Source organism: Triticum urartu, chromosome 5 (assembly GCF_003073215.2).
Source record: "Triticum urartu cultivar G1812 chromosome 5, Tu2.1, whole genome shotgun sequence".
Taxonomy (NCBI): Eukaryota; Viridiplantae; Streptophyta; class Magnoliopsida; order Poales; family Poaceae; genus Triticum; species Triticum urartu.
In genome coordinates, this window is record NC_053026.1 from 341,506,341 (window position 1) to 341,529,028 (window position 22,688).

The following is a 22,688-nucleotide window of genomic DNA, read 5'->3' on the forward strand; positions in this document are numbered from 1 at the left end:
TTTGAAACGGAGGGAGTACTTTCTAAGCCCAAAGTTGCTTTTGGTCCGTTCTAGATGATGTTGAAGTTTACTATTCTTTGCAGAGACATTTGAAGTGGATACTTCAAACACAAGGATGTTATTGAAGAAACGTGGTGATATTACAAGGGAGAAGGGCATACTGGTAGGCCATACTTGACTTGTCGTTGGTCCTTTCTATTTTGACTAATGGACTCTCCCTATCCCCCAACTGATTTTATTAAAGAACTCACTGGCATCATTAGTCCTTCTGACTAATGATAGCCTTGTAAACTCTGGCCTCTTAATTGATCCAGCAATATTTTCATGTTGTACGAGATAGATACATACGTATTAAATAAGAACAGGTACAAGTAAGCTTTTGGTTCGTGCTAGATGATGTTGAAGTTTATTCTTGGGAGTAGCATGCTATTCCCTTAGTTTGGCAACATGAAATGCTTAAAGCAAGATTATTTGAATTGGATTTTGCAAGTCACTTTTAAAAAAGGTTGTTGGCGATTCTGGCCTGTTCACTCCTGATGATGTCGCATATGTGTGCAGTGCAGAGTGCTGGCGTTTCCGCAGCAAAGTTTTCTTATTACTCCTTCGTTTCAAGCTATCTTCATGCATGATTTCAGTACATATTCTCATGATTTCAGTAGAACCTTCAAGGATCTACGGCAGTCCAGTTCCCCTATGCCAGCATACATGATTCGGTTTCGGGCCATAGACACAATCTGAATACAGGCATCAGTTCAGAGCAAGCAAACCATGGCTCACAATCCTTGTATGCCAACATACATGGTTCAGCGACAGTAGAAAGGAAGTAGAGAAAGATACCACCAACACGAACCATGGTTCACAATCCCTGTCTCCAGTGTTTCTCACACCGGCGAATCGCGATCGGTCTGCCTTTCAGCGCATGTTTTACCTCGTGGTGCTAGAAAGAGGGCCTCCCTCCACACCAGCGATGCTGCCGTTTTTCTCAGTCCTTTCCTACGGCGGCTGAATTCAGAGCGATCCAGTAGACCATCATCATTCTCCAGTGGTCTAGTCACTAAATTGCACAAGACCACGGTCATTTTCTTTTAATCCTTTTAGGGCTTCATTCTTTTCCTCTCTTTTTGCTTGGACTGGACCAGACCTTCTTCTCGTTTTGTCACTTCGGATTCGCACCTATCTCGGCCACTTTCTGAATTCAGCTCATGTTTTTGCGAGCAGTAGGTATGGTGCTCAGTCCTCGGTCCTGGCTTGGTTCAATTTCGGCAGCATCATGCATTTCTTCAAGGCCAGGAGACGCTGGTTCAGTCCTGTCTCAGTGCTCCGCGACCTGCAACTGCAAGTCCGTGCTCAAGGAACGTGGCTCTGACTTCAACGGTGGTAAGAATAAGCAACCCTTGAATTGAACCTCTTTCAAAGTGTCCAAAAATGATCCACATCTTTGATCAAAGCTAACCCTTTTCCTTTTGCTCAACACTAGCCTCAACCAGCGTTCAATTTGGCTATGTCAGCAGTAGGTACTCAGGCGTCCACACATAAAAAAAAGGGCTTGCATGGAACGCATGTAGGAAAATCTTGAGCCGTCAGCCCCAACACCTCGTACTCCCTCCGGTCCTTTTTATTCTGCATATTAGAATTCTTTGGAGTCAAACTTCACAAAGTTTGACCGTATATATATGAAAAAATATCAACATCTGCCATGCTAAAGTTATATAATATGAAACTTTAAGTCATGACATATCTAGTGGTATTGATTTTAGATTATGAATGTTGACACTTTTTTCTATAAAGTTGATCAAACTTTACAATCCTTGACTTCAGTCAAATCTTATATGCGAACTAAAAAGGACCAAAAAGGACCGGAGGGAGTACTGTGGTGGGCTTTGCCAGCATGTGATGTGGGACATTTGTAAACAGCGAACCTCGGCCTCGTTGGCCCAGGTCACAGGCCAACGTCGTTCAACCCACAGGTCCCTATATTTCTTACCCATTTATTACAGCAGCGATTATACAGCTAGTGTCAAAGAAACAACATTTCCTCGTTCCACAATTTGTAACACCTTTATCCTGACCCAGTACGATAAAGGGATACTTACAAGCGACTACAAGCTGAAGAACTGTGTGTAGCTGTCTCACTAAGAAGCTTTCCAGGTTAGCAAACAAATACAAATTATTCATAACACGTTAATCGGAGAGTTCCATGAATAGCGGGTCACTACTGGTAGAGCTTGTTCAGATCATCTTTAAATTTGGCCTTCAGCTGCTCCCTCTTCAGCTTAAGCGCAGCGGTCACAAGCCCAGACTCTGGGGTCCAAGGTTCAGGCAGCAAAATGATCTTAGCTGGTATTTCAAACTTCTCGAGCCTCGCTGCTTTCGCGGCCTGCACAATTGGAACACACTCTGCGTTAGACAGCAACCAAGAGATGCAAACAGAGCAGATGAATTGTGAATCCACATCTCCGACAAAGATACTTGATATTATCATGAACAAGAATACGGAACATAGCTTAGGACAATGCAATATCTTCTTTTCAACCATAAAAGTTAAGAGTTTTGCACCTAAATTGCTGCAAGTCTGTAAAACCTCAGTTCACAACTAACGTGCCCTCAGTAAAATAGCAAAACAGGAAACAATACACACCGACAGATTTCAACAATATTCATTATTTATTTTGTGTTCTCATGGGACAACATTCATCATATACTTTGTACCCTTTCCATTCCATGCTCTGACATAGCATGAAGCAGCAAGAGGCTCGCAAAGCAAGAGGAAGAAGAAAGTAGGCATCAGCCTGGTAAAAACAAACACAACAAGAGAGCGGGGAAGTTGGAGGATTGATCAAGGGAATGAATACGGCTGACTGCTCTAGATCGCAAGGCGCACCACTAGATCTTAGCGGTACCGTAGTACACTCAGCAATGACCTCAATGGCGGACTGGCGGCATGACTGAAGAACATGAGTTTGAAAACTCTAGCTCATATTTCTCATCTCAAACTTCATGAAGTGGTGAAGAGCATCGTGGGTACTCTGGCAGTGGGCTTCATCAAAGAATAGAAGGCGTTCCTCACAACCAAGTTACATACTCCCTACATCCCAAAATAAGTGTCTTAACCTTAGTACAACTTTGTACTAACTTTAGTACAGAGTTTTGGGACGGAGGGAGTATTTCCCAAAATAGTTCTTTTAAGAATCAATCCCAAAATAGATTGATTGAATACTATAGGCAAGATCAGATAAGTTTCCAATGCTTCCATCTTAGTCTAACCAGTATAGAAGCGTTGAGAGGTACTCCCTCCGTTCCAAATTACTTGTCAGAGAAATGGATGTATCTATAACTAAAATACATCTAGATACATCCATACCTGCGACAAGTAATTCGGAACGGAGGGAGTACCAAAGACAGGTCTGGCAGGCTGTAATCCTATTAGATACCCTTGCAGGTTCCAAGTAGGTCAGGTCGACATTTAAAGTCACACAAGGGAGGAATGCAGACATCCAGTACAGGATTTTGTTTATTATATTGAACTGCTCATGAAGCCCTGCTCCAGAAAGAACTACCATATAACCGCTACAACATGAGGCGACACGCCGAGTACAGGCTACATAATTTTCAATAAACTGGAGAACTATATCTGTATATGAGTGTTGTACGTGCTGTAATTAAGTAAGAACTGAACGAATGTGGTAAGTACCCCACTTGGGATCAGATCTAACCTTTGATAGAGATTGCTGGACCTCCTTAATTGCTTGATCATTGTGACACAGCTCCTCAATGTCTTTGTAGCTTATCCCTGAATTTTGAGCCCACTTCTCCAAGGCCTGGTGTGGTGGCACAACCAGTGCAACACAGTAACTATGAAATGGATCAGCATAGACCATGATGTTGTCCACATAATTGCTTGTCTGTAGAGCTGATTCAACCTGGAGAGAGAGAGAGAGAGAGAGAGAGAGAGAGTTAATTACACAGCAAACAGAATGCTCATAACCAAGGTTTAAGAAAAGCCATGGGCGTTAATTGTGCGTTTTGCTACCGCCTTGGGCTTTTCTGACCAAAGCACAGACTTAAGCGCTAGGCGTTTTGCTGTCGCCTAGAGCCTAGGCATGCTTAAGTGTGCACCTAGACATGCCTTTTTAAACTATGCTCATAACAGGGCCCAGTTTTATAAACAAACCTTGCCAAGAGATACATATTCTCCGTGTTGAAGTTTTACTATGTCTTTTTTCCTGTCGATGATCTCAACGCATCCATCAGGATGGAACTGGCCAATATCTCCAGTGTAAAACCAGCGTATTCCCCTCTCATCCACCTAAGTGACATATGGCACAATCATGTAGTGAAAACATATAAATACATTCAGTGACTGCAGATGTGGAGATAATCACCTTATACACCTCGTTTGTTTTTGCTTCATTGTTGAAATAACCTTTTGTTATACTGTGGCCACCAATGACAACCTCTCCACGGGGCCTTGGAGAATCAGAAATTCTATAACCACCTTCTTCCCATGAAATAAGCTGCAACCATTTGATAAAAGAGGTTAGAGTGGACAATATATTCTTGGAAGTTTAAGTTTCCAAAATATTATCACAAAATTCATTACAGTGCATGTTATAACATGTGAACCTGCAAGATTTCATGCAAGAAAATGATCAATTGTAACCAAGCAGTAACATAAAAAGAGCTGAATGAATAGTATTGCAATTTAAAGTGTTTAGATCTTGTTCTTTTGTAACTGTGCAGTCATTTTATTCTGGCATGTTGCAAGTTCACATGTAATAGTATTACTTGCATCAAGGAAATTTTACCAGTAGTTTCATAAATTTTGGGGTGCCTCAACGCTCTACCAAGACATCTTAATACAAACAAAAGGAGAACATCACAGGATGGAAGGAAAAGCCAGAGAGTGAAAAGGTCACAATCGACATCTTACGTACAGCCGGACTGTGTAATTCTTTTTAAGCATATGTATATAGTATGACATGGCATACATGGATCTGGCCCCATAAGGCCATGTCCTACTCTCTTTGTATGTAATGAGCTCATGCTAATGGAACGAAATGCATGGTTGTGAATCATGGTTTCACCACGCCACCACTTTTGTCAACAACCGGTGTAGAGTGGCTTGGAGGGGTTTGCCTACATTAGGGACTGAGGCAGCAGGGGCAGTGGAAGGTGCCAGCCTGGTGCTATTAGGATAAAGGATAAGATGAGTTAGGTGGGCATTTGAGTTGTATTACAGGGATCTTTCCTCTGTATCTTCCGTTTATTTTCTGTATAGATGATACGAGCTCTGAAACACTGATATATGCAAACCGATATGAATATACACCAGATAGTTATCCATGATGTATCTGAAGAAATAATAATAAGATGAACATTCCAACACTTCATGGATACCTATCCCGCACATATCTGTACCAGATATGCTATCCGATACGAATAAACAGGTTTTGCAGGTATCAATGTTTCAGAGCATTCAGTTATCATTTCATTGCATGAATGTTAGCTGTATTGTCAAGTACTCCCTCCGTTCCTAAATATTTGTCTTTTTAGAGATTTCAAATGGACTACCACATACGGATGTATATAGACATATTTTGAGTGTAGATTCACTTATTTTGCTCCGTATGTAGTCACTTGTTGAAATCTCTAGAAAGACAAATATTTAGGAACGGAGGGAGTATAGTATTCAAAAACACACCAGGGCCGCTGAATGTTTATCTGTGGACAACACAAACCTTGACATAGCAACAAGGGAGGGGTGGACCAACACGACCCACACTTGTGTCATCCCATTCAGAGAAAGCTGCTCCAGCGCAAGTCTCGGTCAATCCATAGCCTTGACCAACTGGGACACTGCAGTACCAAATAAGCAATGCATAAGCACATGACAAATATAGCATCTCACACTATACAAAAATGTTTGTCAGCCTTAAAGAATGGAAGGATACTTCAATCCTAAAATGTTGTCTGATTAATGTACTTTAGCTTTTAACCTTTCAATTGACAATCTATTCAAGATAAAACAAATTTTGTAAAATTAAGGATCATCTTATCCTACTTACACTGGTGATTTCAACTAATGAACGTCAAAATCATGTGAAAATAAGCTAAGCTTGCTAATTCATACTCCAAGTACCCTCAGGGCCGACTAGGAGAGCAAAGGACTGAGTTCAAAGCTGTCACGAGCAAAAACTAGCCCAAAATAAACTCTGTATGAGCATTATCAAAAGAGAACCTTCAGATGTATTTTTTGTTCAACAAACAAAATAAGCTATCATGCTATATGAGTGACAACCGTATTATTCCTTAAGTCATGATTGAACTTAACCAAGTAATATGGTAAAGTGAAGATAAGGCGATAGGACAAGATTACCCCAGACATATATTTATGAATCTTTGTGTTTCACTTGATAGAGGTGCGCCACCACAAAGAATAAATCTTATATGCCCTCCAAGCATCGCACGTATTGGTTTGAAGATAATGCTATTCCATATAAACCTCTCTGGCGCCCAAGATCCAGTCCAACTCCCTTCGATTGCTCCAAGATTTCGTTTATATGCAACATCAAATAGCTTTTTGGTTATGCCACCCTTCTCAGCAACCTGAAAAGAAAAATGTAGAGCTGAAGAATTTAGAGAAGACACGGCATCTAAGTAAATGTCAAATTACTTTCATCACAAAATGCAAGGATAATAATAACTCCGACCATCCCAACTCCCAAAACTGATGCATGTGACTCTTTGTTATGACCGGCGTCACTTATAGCCGGAGGAGGCCCGTTGGGCGCGTTTAGTTAGGGATGGTCGGAGTTAGCTGTATTGTCATGATTGAACTTAACCAAGTAATATGGTAAAGTGAAGATAAGGATTATATAAACAGATGTAAGGCTACCTTTTGGAATTAAGCAATAAGCCATAACTATTGCTCGGCTCCCTTAAGGAGCCGGAACCCTAAACCCTAGCCGCCTCTCACCGCCGCCGCCTCCTCCCGGGCGATCACGGCGCCGACGCGCCGCCGGCCGCGCCCAACCTCTCGCCAACCCACCTCTCACCCCTACAATCTACAGTCTCGAGACCCGGTAGGACCCTAGCTCCTATCAATCTGTATCAGCTAGCTTTGGTTCGATCATGTCTACACCGCAGCCCACCCCGTCTCTCCCGCTGCCGGCCACCTCGTCGCCTCCGATGCCCACCACGGCCGTCGCCCCGCTCCTGCCCGCGTCGGGTTCCTCCGTCACGCCCGCCCCCGCCGTCCTCACCCCGGAGGTGTCCGGGGCGCTGCGCAACCTAACCCAGGCGGTCCAGGGGATCCGCCTGTTCCTGGCCGGGTCCTACGGGCCGCACCCGGCCGCGCCGCCCATCGTCGCCACCGCGCCACCGTGGCGGCTGCAGCCGCCGCCCCTGGCGGCCTCCGCCGCGTCCATGGGGCCGCTGCAGCTGCCGCCGCCACCACCTGTCAGCTCCGGGCCGGCCCTCATCGCGCCGGTGGGGGTCCCGATCCACCAGGTCAGGTTCCCACCCTCGCCGTCACCGGCCTGGTTGGCCGGGTCGTCGCAGCCAGTCTACACAATGGCCTCGAGGCCGCCGCACGTCCAATCACCGCCGGCGCCAACCCTGCAGTACGGCGGGTCCTCCGGCTCCGCCGGCCTCGATGGGCCGCCGTTCCACGAGGGGCCCCCCATGACCACCGACCCGGCGCCGGCCCCCTCGCTGCTCCGCGCCGACAAGACGTACCCCCACGGCGGCCATAATCACACACCGCCGCGCTTCACCAAGCTCAACTTCGCCACCTACGACGGCACCGAGGACCCCCTGAGCTGGCTTAATCAGTGTGACCAGTTCTTCCAGGGGCAACGCACGCTCGCGTCGGACCGCACCTAGCTCGCTTCATATCACCTCCGAGGCGCCGCACAGACTTGGTATTACACTCTCGAGCAGGACAAGGGCGGCATGCCTCCATGGGAGCGTTTTCACGAGCTCTGCCTCCTTCGCTTCGGGCCACCGATACGCGGGAGCCGGCTGGCGGAGCTAGGCCGCCTACCCTTCACCTCCACGGTGCAGGACTTCGCCGACCGCTTCCAGGCCCTGGCGTGCCACGCGCCCGGCGCAACGGCTCGCCAGCGGGCCGAGCTCTTCGTCGGCGGTCTGTCGGATCATATCCGCATGGACGTGGAGCTGCGGGGACCTCAGGACCTCCAGACGGCCATGTATTATGCCCGCGCCTTCGAGGGTCGCGTGTAGGCATTGCAGCAGGCGTCGCCGTCTCGGGGCGCCCGATAGCCCGCCAGGCCGCCCCCGACACCACCTGGACCGGGGCATTCGCCTCCGGCCCCTACAGCGACCACCACTCCGGCCGCGACACGGCCCTTCCGCCGCTCACCCCGATCGAGCAGCTCAAGCGCCGCCGCCAGGGGCTCTGCTATAATTGCGACGAGCCTTACGTGTCGGGCCATGTCTGCCCGCGGCTCTTCTACTTGGAGGCGGCTGACTACATCGAGGAGGACACCACCGCCGTCGGGCTCGGCGACTTGCCCGCGCTAGTTGCCGCAGAGGTCGCTCCGACGACGGCTCTCGTGGTTTCCCTCCATGCCCTCGCGAGTATACAAGCGGAGCAAACGATGCTCCTGCCGGTGATGGTCCACGGCGAGCGCCTCGTGGCCCTCCTGGATACGGGCTCCACGCATAACTTCCTGCCCGAGTCGACCATGCGCCGCTTGGCGCTACAGCCGACGGGCGGGGAGCAGCTCCGGGTCACGGTAGCTAACGGCGACCGCCTCAGATGTCATGGGATTGCGCTGAACGTTCCCATCACCATCAGCGACAAGCACTTCACCATCACGTGCGCCGACATCGACTTGGGCTGCTTCGACTTCATCCTCGGCGTCGACTTCTTGCGGACCCTGGGTCCCATCCTCTGGGACTTCGACGCCATGACGCTGACCTTCTGGCGCCTGGGTCACCGTGTCCGGTGGGAGGGCGTGGATGGCGCCTCCCCAGCGACGCCGCATCCGCAGCTGACGGCGACTGCTGCAGGGCCTGAGCACCCCCTGTTGGATCATCTCTTGCAGCAGCACCGCGACCTCTTCGACGAGCCCCAGGGCCTTCCGCCAGCCCGGGCGTACGACCACCGCATTCACCTCATCATCCGGATCTCTACCTCGTCGTTTTCGGCGCCGGTCCTCCTCGTCCGCCTTGCGGACGGCACGTGGCGTTTCTGCATCGACTACCGTGCTCTTAACACCCAGGCGCTCAAGGATAAATTTCCCATTCCGGTCGTCAACGAGCTCCTGGACGAGCTACATGGGGCATGCTTCTGCACCAAGCTCGACCTCCGTTCAGGCGACCACCAGGTGCGGATGCACCCAGACGATGTCGCGAAGACGGCGTTTCGGACTCATCACGGCCACTTCGAGTTCTTGGTGATGCCCTTTGGTCTCTCCAACGCCCGGCCGACCTTTCAGGCCTTGATGAACGATGTTCTCCGTCCCTACTTGCGCCGGTTTGTGCTCGTTTTCTTTGATGACATTCTTATCTACAGTGCCTCATGGGCGGAGCACCTTCAGCACGTCGCCATCATCTTCAACAAGCTTCAAGCGCATCATCTTCACTTCAAGCGCTCGAAGTGCTCGTTCGGCACGCCTTCGTTCGCCTACCTCGGCCACGTCATCTCGACCGAGGGTGTCGCTATGGATGCCGACAAGGTGGCGGTTGTCGCGTCCTGGCCAACGCCGCACTCGCCGCGAGCACTACACGGCTTCCTGGGCCTCGCCTTCACCTGGGATACTGAGGCAACCAGATGCCCGACTTCGACAGGCCGTTCGTGGTGGACTGCGACGCCTCGGGCGTGGGCTTTGGCGCCATCCTTCATCAGGGTGACGGGCCGCTTGCGTTCTTCAGCAGGCCCTTCACCGCGCGCCATCATAAGCTAGCGGCCTATGAGAGGGAGCTCATTGGCTTGGTGCAGGCCGTGCGCCACTAGCGGTCGTATCTCTAGGGAGGCCGTTCCGTATACGCACGGATCACTACAGCCTCAAGTTCTTATTGGACCAGAGGCTCTCCACCGTGCCGCAGCACCAATGGATCAGCAAACTCTTTGGCTTCAATTTCATTGTCGAGTATCGGCCGGGTCGCCTCAACACTGTGGCCGATGCCCCGTTCCGCCGCGACGCCGACCCCGAGTCGGACGCCATCGGCCCCGCGGGGGCGGCCCTTTGCATCCGTTCGGGGCCCTTCTTCGTCCTCATTGACGACATCCGCCGGGCCTCCGCGGACGCTACGGACGCTCAGCTCCTTCGGCAGCGCCTCGACGCTGGCGACTTGGAGGAGCCATGGCGCTTGGCAGATGGCTTGCTCCTGCACGGGCACCGGCTTTTCGTGCCGGATCACGGCAACCTCCGTCACCGAATCCTGCTGCTGGCCCACTCCGCCGGCCACGAGGGCGTGCAGAAGACCCTCCACCGTCTCCGCGCCGACTTCTACATCCCCGGCGACCGGGCCCTGGTCCGCGATTGGGTGCGGTCTTGCCTGACATGCCAGCGCAACAAGATGGAGACCCTGCGACCGGCCGGGCTGCTCCAGCCCCTGGAGGTGCCCTCTCAGGTTTGGGCCGACATCTCCATGGACTTCATTGAGGGCCTCCCCAAGGTGGGCAGCAAGTCCGTCATCCTTACGGTGGTCGACCGCTTCTCCAAGTACGCGCACTTCATCGCGCTCGGCCTTCTTCGACGGCATCATCCGCCTACACAGGTTTCCCTCTTTGATCGTCAGCGACTGGGACCCGGTGTTCACTGGGCATGTCTGGCGCAATCTCTTTCGGATGGCGGGCGTAAAGCTGCGCCTGAGTACGGCCTTCCATCCTCAGACGGACGGTCAATCTGAGGTGGTCAACAAGGTGATTGCTTACAGGTGACCGTCCCCGTGCTTGGGTGGACTGGCTCGCGTGGGCGGAGTACTGCTACAACACTTCATACCACTCCGCCCTGCGCGCCATGCCTTTTGAGGTGGCCTATGGCCGACCGCCCCCGCCCATCCTCCCGGTTGACCCCGAGACGGCGCAGACGGAGGCGGCTGGCGACCTCCGCAGCCGGGATGAGATGCGTGCGGAGGTGCGCCAATGACTTCTCCAGGCTCAGCAGCTGTCCAAGCACTACTACGACGCCCACCACAGCGAGGCGGTGTTCGCGATGGGCGACTGGGTGTGGTTGCGCCTCCTTCACCGCTCCACGCAGTCCCTTGACCCGCGCGCAAAGCGCAAGCTGGGTCCTCGCTACGCCGGGCCATTTTCCGTGCTGGAGCGCATTGGAAAGGTTGCCTACCGCCTTCAGCTTTCGGCCGGTGCCCGCATCCATGACGTCTTCCATGTGGGGTTGCTAAAGCCCTTCCGCGGGGACCCGCCGGCGACCACGCCGGTACTTCCTCCGACCTCCGACAGGCACCTTCTTCCAGGACCGGCAAAGGTGTTGCAGGTCCAGCAGCGTCGCGGGGTGTGGCACTTGTTGATCCAGTGGCAAGGCCTTCCGGAGGACGCCACTTGGGAGCAGCTTGACGAGTTCCACCAACACTTTCCAGACTTCCACTCGAGGACGAGCTGTTTGCGCAGGCTGGGAGAGATGTTATGACCGGCATCACTTATAGCCGGAGGAGGCCCGTTGGCTCAACTTATCTTATTTTTATTAGCAGCAAGGATTATATAAACAGATGTAAGGCTACCTTTTGGAATTGAGCAATAAGTCATAACTATTGCCCGGCTCCTAACCCTAAACCCTAGCCGCCTCTCACCACCGCCGTCGCCTCCTCCCGCGCGATCACGGCACCGACGCGTCGCTGGCCGCGCCCAACCTATCGCCAACCCACCTCTCACCCCTACAACCTACGGTCGAGACCCTAGCTCCTATCACTCTTCAAGAGAGTTTTGTGTGTCAGTATTCCCACGTGGCTGCTGTATATCTAGTTGCATGGAGAGGAAGATATGGGAAAGAGAAGGGGAGAGGAAGATTGAAATGTTGTACGACATGTGGGCTCCGAGCCATGTGTCAATCTAGGAAAAAAATCCATATTTGAGGCTGCATGTGTGGAAAACCATTACCAAAATGGCAAAATCACCATGGTAAAACTGCCTTGGACACTTAGGTGCACCAGTTTTGAAGGCCGGGAGGGTCAGATGTTCAGTTTTACAATTGAGAGCTTTAAGTTTGCCCGGCACCAAATTTGGTGGGGGTAAGTACAGTTTTTCCCATGCAAATAGCCAAAATGGATTGTATAAGATAGCAGCACATGAAATGACAGTCCAGAATAGAAACTTCAACCTTCTTAAACACTGCATCTCTTATGCGATCCAGAATTGCAGGAACTGAAATCATTAGAGTAGGTTTCAGTACAGAAACATCTCCTTTTGTCCCCTTCTTTATCTTATTTGATGCATCGGTCATTGTCAAAGCTGAGCCATATCCAATAGCAACACCAGAAGCTAACATGACAGACTGCACAACATAACAGCACCATGTCACTGGAGATATTCATAGTAATTCTTATAAATGATGTTTCTGAATGCCAAAATATTACCTCTGCCGCTAGTTCAAAAACATGAGCCAGCGGAAGGTATGCCAGATAAACATCACTTGTGCCAAGGTTTGGAATGATTGTCCTCACTGCTGCAATTGTGGCCACCATGTTGCCATGCGTGATCATCACACCCTATGTCAAAGGAAACCACCAAATTTAATTGAGGAAAGATGCAAGAGCAGAGTAGAAAAAATATCCAACATTATCAATATTAGCATGCATAGGCAGCAGACCTCCACCAGTTGCGACATGGAGTATTCAGTAGTGGACTCATGCATCCAGAAATCATAACAGGCTAACAAACTCAATAAATAGAACATTTCAAACTTCATAGTTAATACAGTATTTTCTCTCTCAACTTTCCATTGGCTCATTTGAACCTCTGACATTCAGAAGGGACAAGCTGAACCTTCCATTTCATTTTTCTTTTCGCTCAAATTTAATTGATTATTTCATACTATTGAGCTAGTGTAACTAGCTGTATGACGTATGCATTTACTTATCTGTAAATCTTCTGATGTCTGCGAGTAAGTGAGTGACTGAGTGGACTGGGGAAACACGGAAGCACATAATAGAACAACAATAATCAGATTTTTCTTACCAAAGAGAAACTATACAACAGGAAAATGAATCATTTTGTAGGAAACACTAGCTTTTGTTATCCTGTGTGGAGCACATGGAAATAACTGTGAATAATCACAGTTACGAATGTGTTTTTAAAAATGGGGATAACAGTTCAAAACCAAAATTCCCCGAGAATATCTAACCTTTTCTATTAGGATCATCATTTTATAGCACACCAATCAATTTACCTTTTATTTTCATGCTAATGAAAAACGAATACACAAGAAAGAAAAATATCTTCAAGCAGAAGTGTACCTTGGGGAGACCAGTACTTCCACTTGTATACATAATAACTGCAGTATCAGTGCTTGATGGTAGTCTCGCATCTGCATGTGATGTTTTGCCCAACTCCTCAACCGCATTAAAAGATAATGTTGTCAAGTGTTTCAGTTGATTAAGTGTGTCAGCCTCAACAGGTTCATCCTCAATGTAGATAACATGCTTAAGACTTTGCAACTTTGAGCTGACTGCAGGCAGCTTCTTAAGTTGTTTTGAGTCACAAATCAGAGTGGAAACCTGTGTCTGAAGTTCGGCATAAAAATATATATCAGATGTAGGAACACCAGTTAGATTTTTCTTTATTGAAAGTTTGCACTTGTAATTGGTAAAAACCTATATCTTGGATCACATCAATAAATTAGTAAGTTAATCAGGAAAAACATGAGTACTCCCTTTGTATATGTGTCACCATGGGCACAGACCAAGGAAGCACCAACTCTAAAGAGGGAATGCGTAAAAAATAACTTTAAATAACATCCTACAACCAATCAGTAATTCCAGAAGCAATTATGTAGGGGTACAAAGTTGAAACACTACAATATACACTCTTGATTCCCTCAATGACAGATATATTGGAACAGAATTTCCCGAGGCCGGACCAGATATAGTGAAACTACTAATGTTAAAGCAAGGTAAACCATCAAGATTGTGTCAATTGCTGAGGATGATTAAGCAGGCATAAGGTAACCCAGTTGATATGGGAATCTAAGTACAGTTCCGTCCAACAATCCTGTTCGGCTAAAAGCTTAAGCTGTTAAGGGTACTAGAGATGATACCTAGCGTGTTGCTAGGGAATTGGTTGCAATTATCAATGAGATTTTGTTGCATGAAACATTAGTATTTAGATTAACATGAGAATGCATAAGTTACTGTATTTTATTATTGTATAGTTGTGAATATTTATTGAATACGAGTAACATGCATGGTGCATGTTAGGGGTGGGCCTTTTTCCATGCATGGGGGCATGGTGAGTTGGCATAGTTCATATTGAGAAGTGGAGTTAAGTGGGGATCAACTATTTAGGTATACTAGATGTGGCGGTATGCTCATACTTCATCAATGGATATACCTAGATCTACCAATCTGAAAGTAAAGCAACATAAATAGTGGGAATTGGATTGGCTCCCTAGCAGATGAAATATAGTGCAGACTACATATACTTCAGGAAAAAGGAACCAGATCATTGTACCTCGTTCAGTGAATGCACCAGTGCATCCTCGCCGAGAGATGCATAAATTGTTACAACAGTTAAATTTTGTCGAAAGCATCCCTGTCAAAATAAAATATTAGTATTTGCATACAGCTCTGTAATCCTATGAAATGTACAGGGCAATGTTCCAGACATAATATTATACCTGAGCAGCAATGATCCACTCGGCTCTAGTATCAGAAAAGATAGCAGCACGACTATCTAGCTGGTGCCCCATCTTGATGAGACCAGAAGCAAAGTTACATGCACGTTTAAATGCCTCTGCATAGGAATTCCACTGATATTCACCAAGGTGCAGTTTCTCAAACTTCCTTCCATCAGCAGCTTCTATGAATTCACTACTAATCAGTTTTCTTGTGCCAAGACACCGGTGCTGAGTGTACTTTTTGCTAGCCATCTCAAACAGAGCTGCCATTGTGGTGGCACCCTCCCATGGAACTTGAATTAAAGAGGAAAATCTACTGTTTCGCATGGCAAGGCCTGCTTCACCACCAACATCAACTTGCACTGCTCTCTTTTTCACCTTTTTGCTAAACATGGAAGAAAGAAAGATAGGGATAACTATAGCCAGTAAAAGTGCACCAATAACTCCAGGCAGACCATATTCTTTCACCAGTGGCAAATCGCTTGTGGTCAATCTTTGTAAAATGGACATGTTTGGGTTCTCGCCGGTAATTGTTGCCATGATCATATGCTATATCTGAACCATTGACTAGCACCTCACAAATTTCACTACAGAATTGCAAACATATTAATGAAGCATGTTAGTATGCTTCCAGTGAAGTAATAGCTTTCATACACTTGACGGTATATGCATAGCTGCCTCGAACAGAAGCAAAGAATATAAAAGGGTGAATGCAACACCAGAAAATGATCACATACAGAAGTATCACCATAGTCAATGTTATGCATCAGAACAGAAGGAAACTAGTGAACAATGGTAATATTTTAAAAACAAGAAAATTGTCCTTCCTACTATCAAAATTAAGCAACTGTTAACTGTTAGTTGTTACCGATCTATTGAGAACCGGTAGATACTATAAGCTACCAAAATAACCATCGAGAGCATCTACAGGTCCTTGGCTCATGGATCAGTTCCACACCATAGTGCATGTTGAATTGTTGTGCTTTTAGAGCGGGCACTTACAATGTAAACAAGCCAAGATGAAATAATAATTTTGAATTATGAGTAGTTCTTTTGTTTCTCAACCTTCATCAGTCTCATAACAAGTCTAACAGCAATATTAATACATTATGACATTTATCCTGTCAAAAGATCAGTTATTGACAATTTTAAAATCCAAGTAGTTATTTTAGTTCTCATGTCTCCAGCAAGTTCATTGTAGACATTACTGAAGTCCACGATCAATATTATTACTCCCTCCGTCCCAAAATAAGTGTCTCAACTTTGTACTAACTCTTTGTACTAACTTTAATACAAAGTTGTACTAAACTTGAGACACTTATTTTGGGACGGAGGGAGTACTTGATAACGAATACACAATCAAATGATCAGTTCACATTTATCTGCAAAAAAACTACAATAGTTCCTTGTAGATTTTGTTTTGTAGTTGCATATTCCTACAGAGGGAACACATAAACGTCACAATGTGACTTGCAGAAGCAACATAAGATAGAAGAACAAGTCAAAACAGACTTGGAAGTTTCCAGTTTGCTTCAAAGGAAAGCAACCATGTTGACCATATCGATGTGAAAGGGAGGTTACTCATTCTTCATGTAAATGGATCATATATCAACAAAAAAGATTGTTGAAGAAGCAATCATTAAAATTGGTCAAACTATTGTTTCCATAAGTATATCAATGGGCTCTGATTTGCGCAAAGTGCAACGGAATCCTTTCATGACTACCACAGGAAATGCCAGTTAGAATGGGATTGTGGCAGAAGTATTTGCATGTTTTTTTAGCGTGTCATTTTTATTGAGAAGAAAGCGCGGATGATGTCAACTAGGAACAAGGCGTAAACAGATAGTATCAACCTTCTGAAATTACACTTGGGTGAAAATAAGCATTTGATAGGGTCATTGTTTGTTTGAGAGTTATGAAGTTGTACTAAGTGAACCTGCAATTATGCCTGCGCGGGGTTTCACACGGTGGCAGTGCAAAGCAGAAGATGAATTAATTCAATGCGATCCGATTTAGGTGGTTCATTTACGACAGTAAGGATACCTCCCTCCCCAGAAAACGGCATGATCTGACCACGGGAATCTCCGGAAACACGTGTATTCTGCTACACCTTGTTCATGGCAGAACACGGGGAGACCAGCCAACCAACCAACCAACCAACAGTAATTTCGCGCTGATCCCAAATCCAGGCGAGCTACGGCTGGATCGCACGCGGAGAAGGAAGAACCCTAGACGATTCCGGGAGGAGAGATCTCCACTCCACTCCACTCCACTCCAGCCGAGCGAGACTATGCGGGGACGAATTGCTCGGAGAGGATTCGATCGACAACCGCGTCGCGAAGGGGGTAGCTCCGCGGTCGAAGTCGAACCAACGATGAACCGAGAGGAGGGCGGGGCGGGAGGCTCACCTGCGATGAACCGAGAAGCGGGGGGGCGTCGCCTCCGGATCTGCGCCCGCTCGTCGGTGCTGCCAAAGCTTGCAGTGGCTTTACTTCTGGAAGGAATGAATGGCGCTTGGCTTTGCTTCGCCGGCCGGCCTTGTGGAGGAAAGCAAGGAAAGCAACGGCGAGAAAGGAAATGCCGAGGTGGGCCGCGGGTGGGCTCGTGGGTATCGAGAAGGTGGGGGAACGCGTGTGCTTGTTGTTTGTGCGGCGTGGCGTGAGAGGCGGGCTCAGCGGGAGTGCAAATGCTTCCAGAAATTTGTTGGCGCGGACACGTACCGGAGTATACTACGGTACACGACGCGAGCGAGGCCAGGTCAGTTGCTCACGTGCGGCGATGGCCTTTACGACCGACCTGCCCGAATTATTAATGCGCACCACACGTCAGCCGACTGATCTGGCAGCAACGCGGACCAAATCGGCCATAAATGTCTTGACACAAAAAGTCCATATTGCCCTCCAAACGTGTATCACCGAATCGCACCCTCACATGTTCGATCGGACAGCTTAAGATGTCTCATCTTACAAACCGGAACAAAACTGAGGAAGGTTTGGGGGAGTTTGGTCATCCACCATATCAGACTCCAACATGTCAAACCCATCCAAAAAACCCTCTCCTGACCTCGTCAAAAAAGAAAACCCTCTCCTAACACTTACACTCGCTTTTTGTGCCGCATTTATACCAGGTAGAGTGGACATGACCGGATGCGACGACTTCCTATCTGCATTGCATTCGCGTCGGTTGACCGGTCGTCCGCCTACCCGGCTTCCACACCGGTGCGATGAACGAGAACCCTACTTTGGTCGCTCGCGTTAACTCGATGCTTCGCTTGTCCGGGCTATTTAAATCTGACCACAACACACAAAACCCTACTTCTTCGGCCACCTTCTCCCATCGTTCCAATCCCCGACCTTCCACCCCATCGTCATCTGTCCTCATCCATCGCCCGTCGTCGCCATGGTCGGGACCTCTCACGACCGATGGAGTTGCCACATCAGGCAACCACATTGACGAAATAGCAAGGATGCATCAAGAGATTGAGACATGATGCAAGCGAAAGCTGAAAACACCCCCTTCATCCCAAAATCTATCATAACACTTGAGAGTTGCCACATCAGGCAACCACACGGACGCATCAAGAGACCAAGATCTGCCGCAGGTGGAAGCGATGTCGGTGGCGGGGGCAATTGTAGAGGTGGTCACTATTTTATTTTATTTTGAATAGTTTGGATTGCTTACCACATGTGTTCATCGGGAGTCATTGTCGTGAGAGGAACCATATGAGCGTATGTGCAATTAACGGGATGGAACTGAAATCAATTGACGTGTGGGAAATCATGATATGATTAGGTGTAAGGTACCAGTTGTCTCTCTCACGATCTATTGGAGTAAAAGAGGCAATGGAGCTACGTAATTTGGGGATCAGGAAGAACAGAAACGAAGAGGATCAAAGGTAGGAGAAGGGAGTCATCGTGCTGAAGCCATGATCCATTGGGGGCCTCTATTTGTAGCCTTCTCCCGTGTACTTGCAGATGCAATGATGGGTCACGAGCGGAGCAGGCCCAAGAAGCAAGACCATGTACATGTATGAGTAAAGGTTAGGAAGGGCTCCTAACATCCCCCTGTTGGGGAACGTAGCATGCAATTTTAAAAAAAATCATACGATCACGCAAGATCTATCTAGGAGATGCATAGCAATGAGAGGGAGAGTGTGTCCACGTACCCTCATAGACCGAAAGCGGAAGCGTTTACTTAACGTGGTTGATGTATCGAACGTCTTCTCGATTCAACCGATCAAGTACCGAACGTATGGCACCTCCGAGTTCTGCACACGTTCAGCTCGATGACGTCCCTCGAACTCTTGATCCAGCAAAGTGTCGAGAGAGAGTTTTGTCAGCACGACGGCGTGATGATGGTGATAGTGAAGTGATCCGCGCAGGGCTTCGCCTAAGCACTACGTGAATATGACCGGAGGTGTAAACCGTGGAGGGGGCGCCGCACATGGCTAACAATGTTTGTTGTGTGTTCTAGGCGCCCCCTCCCCACATATATATAGGTGGAAGGGGAAGGAGGGCAGCCATGGGGCGCCCCAAGTAGGAGGAATCCTACTTGGGGCCTTGTCTAATTCGGCCTCCCCCCTTACCATCTTTTCCGGAGAGGGAAGGAAAGGAGAGAGAGGAGGGAAGGAAGGGGGACGCGGAATTGCCGCCCCTTTCTTCTCTCGTCCCCTTTTCCTTTCCCCTTCCTATTCAGCCATCAAGGGGAGCGCAGCAGCCCATGCTAGCTGTTGTGTTTCCCCTTTTGGCCCAATAGGCCCAAATCTTTGCCGGGGGGTGCCCCGAACCCCTTCCGGTGACCTGATACGTATCTGGTACCCCCGGAACACTTCAGGTGTTCAAATACTATCGTCCTATATATGAATCTTTACCTCTCGACCATTTCAATACTCCTCGTCATGTATGTGATCTCATCCGAGACTCCGAACAACATTCGGTCACCAAATCACATAACTCATATAATATAAAATCGTCATCGAACGTTAAGCGTGCGGACCCTACGGGTTCGAGAACTATGTAGACATGACCGAGACACCTCTCCGATAAATAACAAACAGCGGAACCTGGATGCTCATATTGGTTCCCACATATTCTACGAAGATCTTTATCGGTCGTACCGTAATGACAACATACGTTATTCCCTTGGTCATCGGTATGTTACTTGCTCGAGATTCGATCGTCGGTATCATCATACCTAGTTCAGTCTCGTTACTGGCAAGTCTCTTTACTCGTTCTGTAATACATCATCCCACAACTAACTCATTAGTCACATTGCTTGCAAGGCTTATAGTGATGTGCATTACCGAGAGGGGCCAGAGATACCTCTCTGATACTCGGAGTGACAAATCCTAATCTCGATCTATGCCAACCCAACAAACACCTTCGGAGACACCTATAGAGCATCTTTATAATTACCCAGTTACGTTGTGACGTTTCATAGCACACAAGGTGTTCCTCCGGTATTCGGGAGTTGCATAATCTCATAGCCAGAGGAATATGTATAAGTCATGAAGAAAGCAATAGCAATAAAACTCGATCATCATGCTAAGCTAACGGATGGGTCTTGTCCATCACATCATTCTCCTAATGATATGATCCCGTTCATCAAATGACAACACATGTCTATGGTCAGGAAACTTAACCATCTTTGATTAATGAGCTAGTCAAGTAGAGGCATACTAGGGACACTATGTTTTGCCTATGTATTCATGCATGTATCAAATTTCCGGTTAATAAAATTCTAGCATGAATAATAAACATTTATCATGATATAAGGAAATATAAATAACAACTTTATTATTGCCTCTAGGGCATATTTCCTTCACCCCCTCCTTGAAATTCGGCTTGACCCTGATACGTCTCCGTCGTATCTATAATTTTTTATTGTTCCATGCCAATATTATACAACTTTCATATACTTTTGGCAACTTTTTATACTATTGTTGGGACTAACATATTGATCCAGTGCCCAGTGCCAGTTCCTGTTTGTTGCATGTTTTTTGTTTCACAAAAAAAATCCATATCAAACGGAGTCCAAACGGGATAAAAACTTACGGAGATTTTTTTGGAATATATGTGATTTTTGGGAAGAAGAATCAACGCGAGACGATGCCCGAGGGGGCCATGAGGCAGGGACGTGCCCTAGGGGGTGGGCGTGCCCCTAACCCTCGTGGCCACCCCGTAAGGCGGTTGGTGCCCTTCTTTCGCCGCAAGAAAGCTAATATCCGGATACAAATCATGTTAAAATTTCAGCCCAATCGGAGTTACGGATCTCTGGGAATATAAGAAACGATGAAAGACCAGAATCTGAAACGCAGAAACAGAGAGAGACAGAGAGACAGATCCAATCTCAGAGGGGATCTCGCCCTCCGCCGCCATGGAGGCCATGGACCAGAGGGGAAACCCTTCTCCCATCTAGGGGGAAGGTCAAGGAAGAAGAAGAAGAAGGGGGGCTCTCTCCCCCTCTCTCCCGGTGGCACCGGAACGCCGTCGGGGCCATCATCGTGTGACGGTGTTCTACACCAATACTTCCATCATCTTCACCAACATCTTCATCACCTTCCCCCATCTATCTATAGCGGTCCACTCTCTCGCAACCCGATGTACCCTCTACTTGAACATGATGCTTTATGCTTCATATTATTATCCAATGATGTGTTGTCATCCTATGATGTCTGAGTAGATTTTCGTTGTCCTATCGGTAATTGGTGAATTGCTATGATTGGTTTAATTTGCTTGTGGTTATGTTGCTGTCCTTTGGTTCCCATCATATGAGTGCGCGCGTGGATCACAACATAGGGTTAGTTGTATGTTGATAGGACTATGTATTGGAGGGCAAGAGTGACAGAAGCTTCAACCTAGCATAGAAATTGATGCATACGGGATTGAAGAGGGACCAATATATCTTAATGCTATGGTTGGGTTTTACCTTAATGAACGTTAGTAGTTGCGGATGCTTGCTAATAGTTCCAATCATAAGTGCATAGAATTCCAAGTCAGGGATGACATGCTAGCAGTGGCCTCTCCCACATAAAACTTGCTATCGGTCTAGTAAAGTAGTCAATTGCTTAGGAACAATTTCGCAACTCCTACCACCACTTTTCCACACTCACTATACTAACTTTATTGCTTCTTTACCTAAAACAACCCCTAGTTTTTATTTACGTGCTCTTTATACTTCTAGTTTCATACTTGTTCTAGGTAAAGCGAACGTTAAGCGTGCGTAGAGTTGTATCGGTGGTCGATAGAACTTGATGGAATATTTGTTCTACCTTTAGCTCCTCGTTGGGTTCGACACTCTTACTTATCGAAAGAGGCTACAATTGATCCCCTATACTTGTGGGTTATCAAGACCTTTTTCTGGCGCCGTTGCCGGGGAGTTATATCGTGGGGTGAATATTCTCGTGTGTGCTTGTTTGCTTTATCACTAAGTAGTTTTTATTTTGTGCTCTTGTTTTCTATCTTTAGTTATGGGTAGGAAACGCAAAATACCAAAAAAATTAGTGGTACCTACTGAACCAATGGTTGAAGAACCACTCAAAATCTATCACACTACTAAAGCTTTTTACTTGGATCATCTTCGATCCCTATGTGCTCGGGTTGAAACCCCAACTAGCTTAGTTGAGGGAACATGTTTAGATGAGCATGCTTGTTATGTGCGACACCGCATATCTGAAAAAGGGAAACTTTTACTGGATCAAATTCAGCGTTTGCAGTGCTATGCTTGGAATTTATGTGAAATATATGATTGTACTTGTTGTTCTAAAGACCCTGAGAAACACCTTCCTTAATAATGTGAGTTTAGTGATAATGGAATCGTATCTTCGTATACTAAGGGTGTTTATAATTACTATGATGTTCAACAAGT

General features: G+C 47.3%; 1 protein-coding gene across 1 annotated transcript; it reads right to left on the reverse strand.

Moving 5' to 3' along the window:
* Window positions 1-1,952: 1,952 nt before the first annotated feature.
* LOC125508917 (long chain acyl-CoA synthetase 8) lies at window positions 1,953-17,510 on the reverse strand. Its single transcript, XM_048673726.1, has 12 exons — window positions 17,231-17,510; window positions 14,823-15,409; window positions 14,657-14,737; window positions 13,444-13,710; window positions 12,565-12,696; window positions 12,309-12,482; window positions 6,377-6,606; window positions 5,739-5,856; window positions 4,383-4,514; window positions 4,172-4,306; window positions 3,714-3,920; window positions 1,953-2,377 (listed from the first exon to the last, which is right to left on the reverse strand). Exons 2-12 carry the CDS (start codon window positions 15,366-15,368, stop codon window positions 2,213-2,215), a joined length of 2,187 nt encoding a protein of 728 aa, XP_048529683.1. The 5' UTR covers window positions 15,369-15,409; window positions 17,231-17,510; the 3' UTR covers window positions 1,953-2,212.
* Window positions 17,511-22,688: the final 5,178 nt, after the last annotated feature.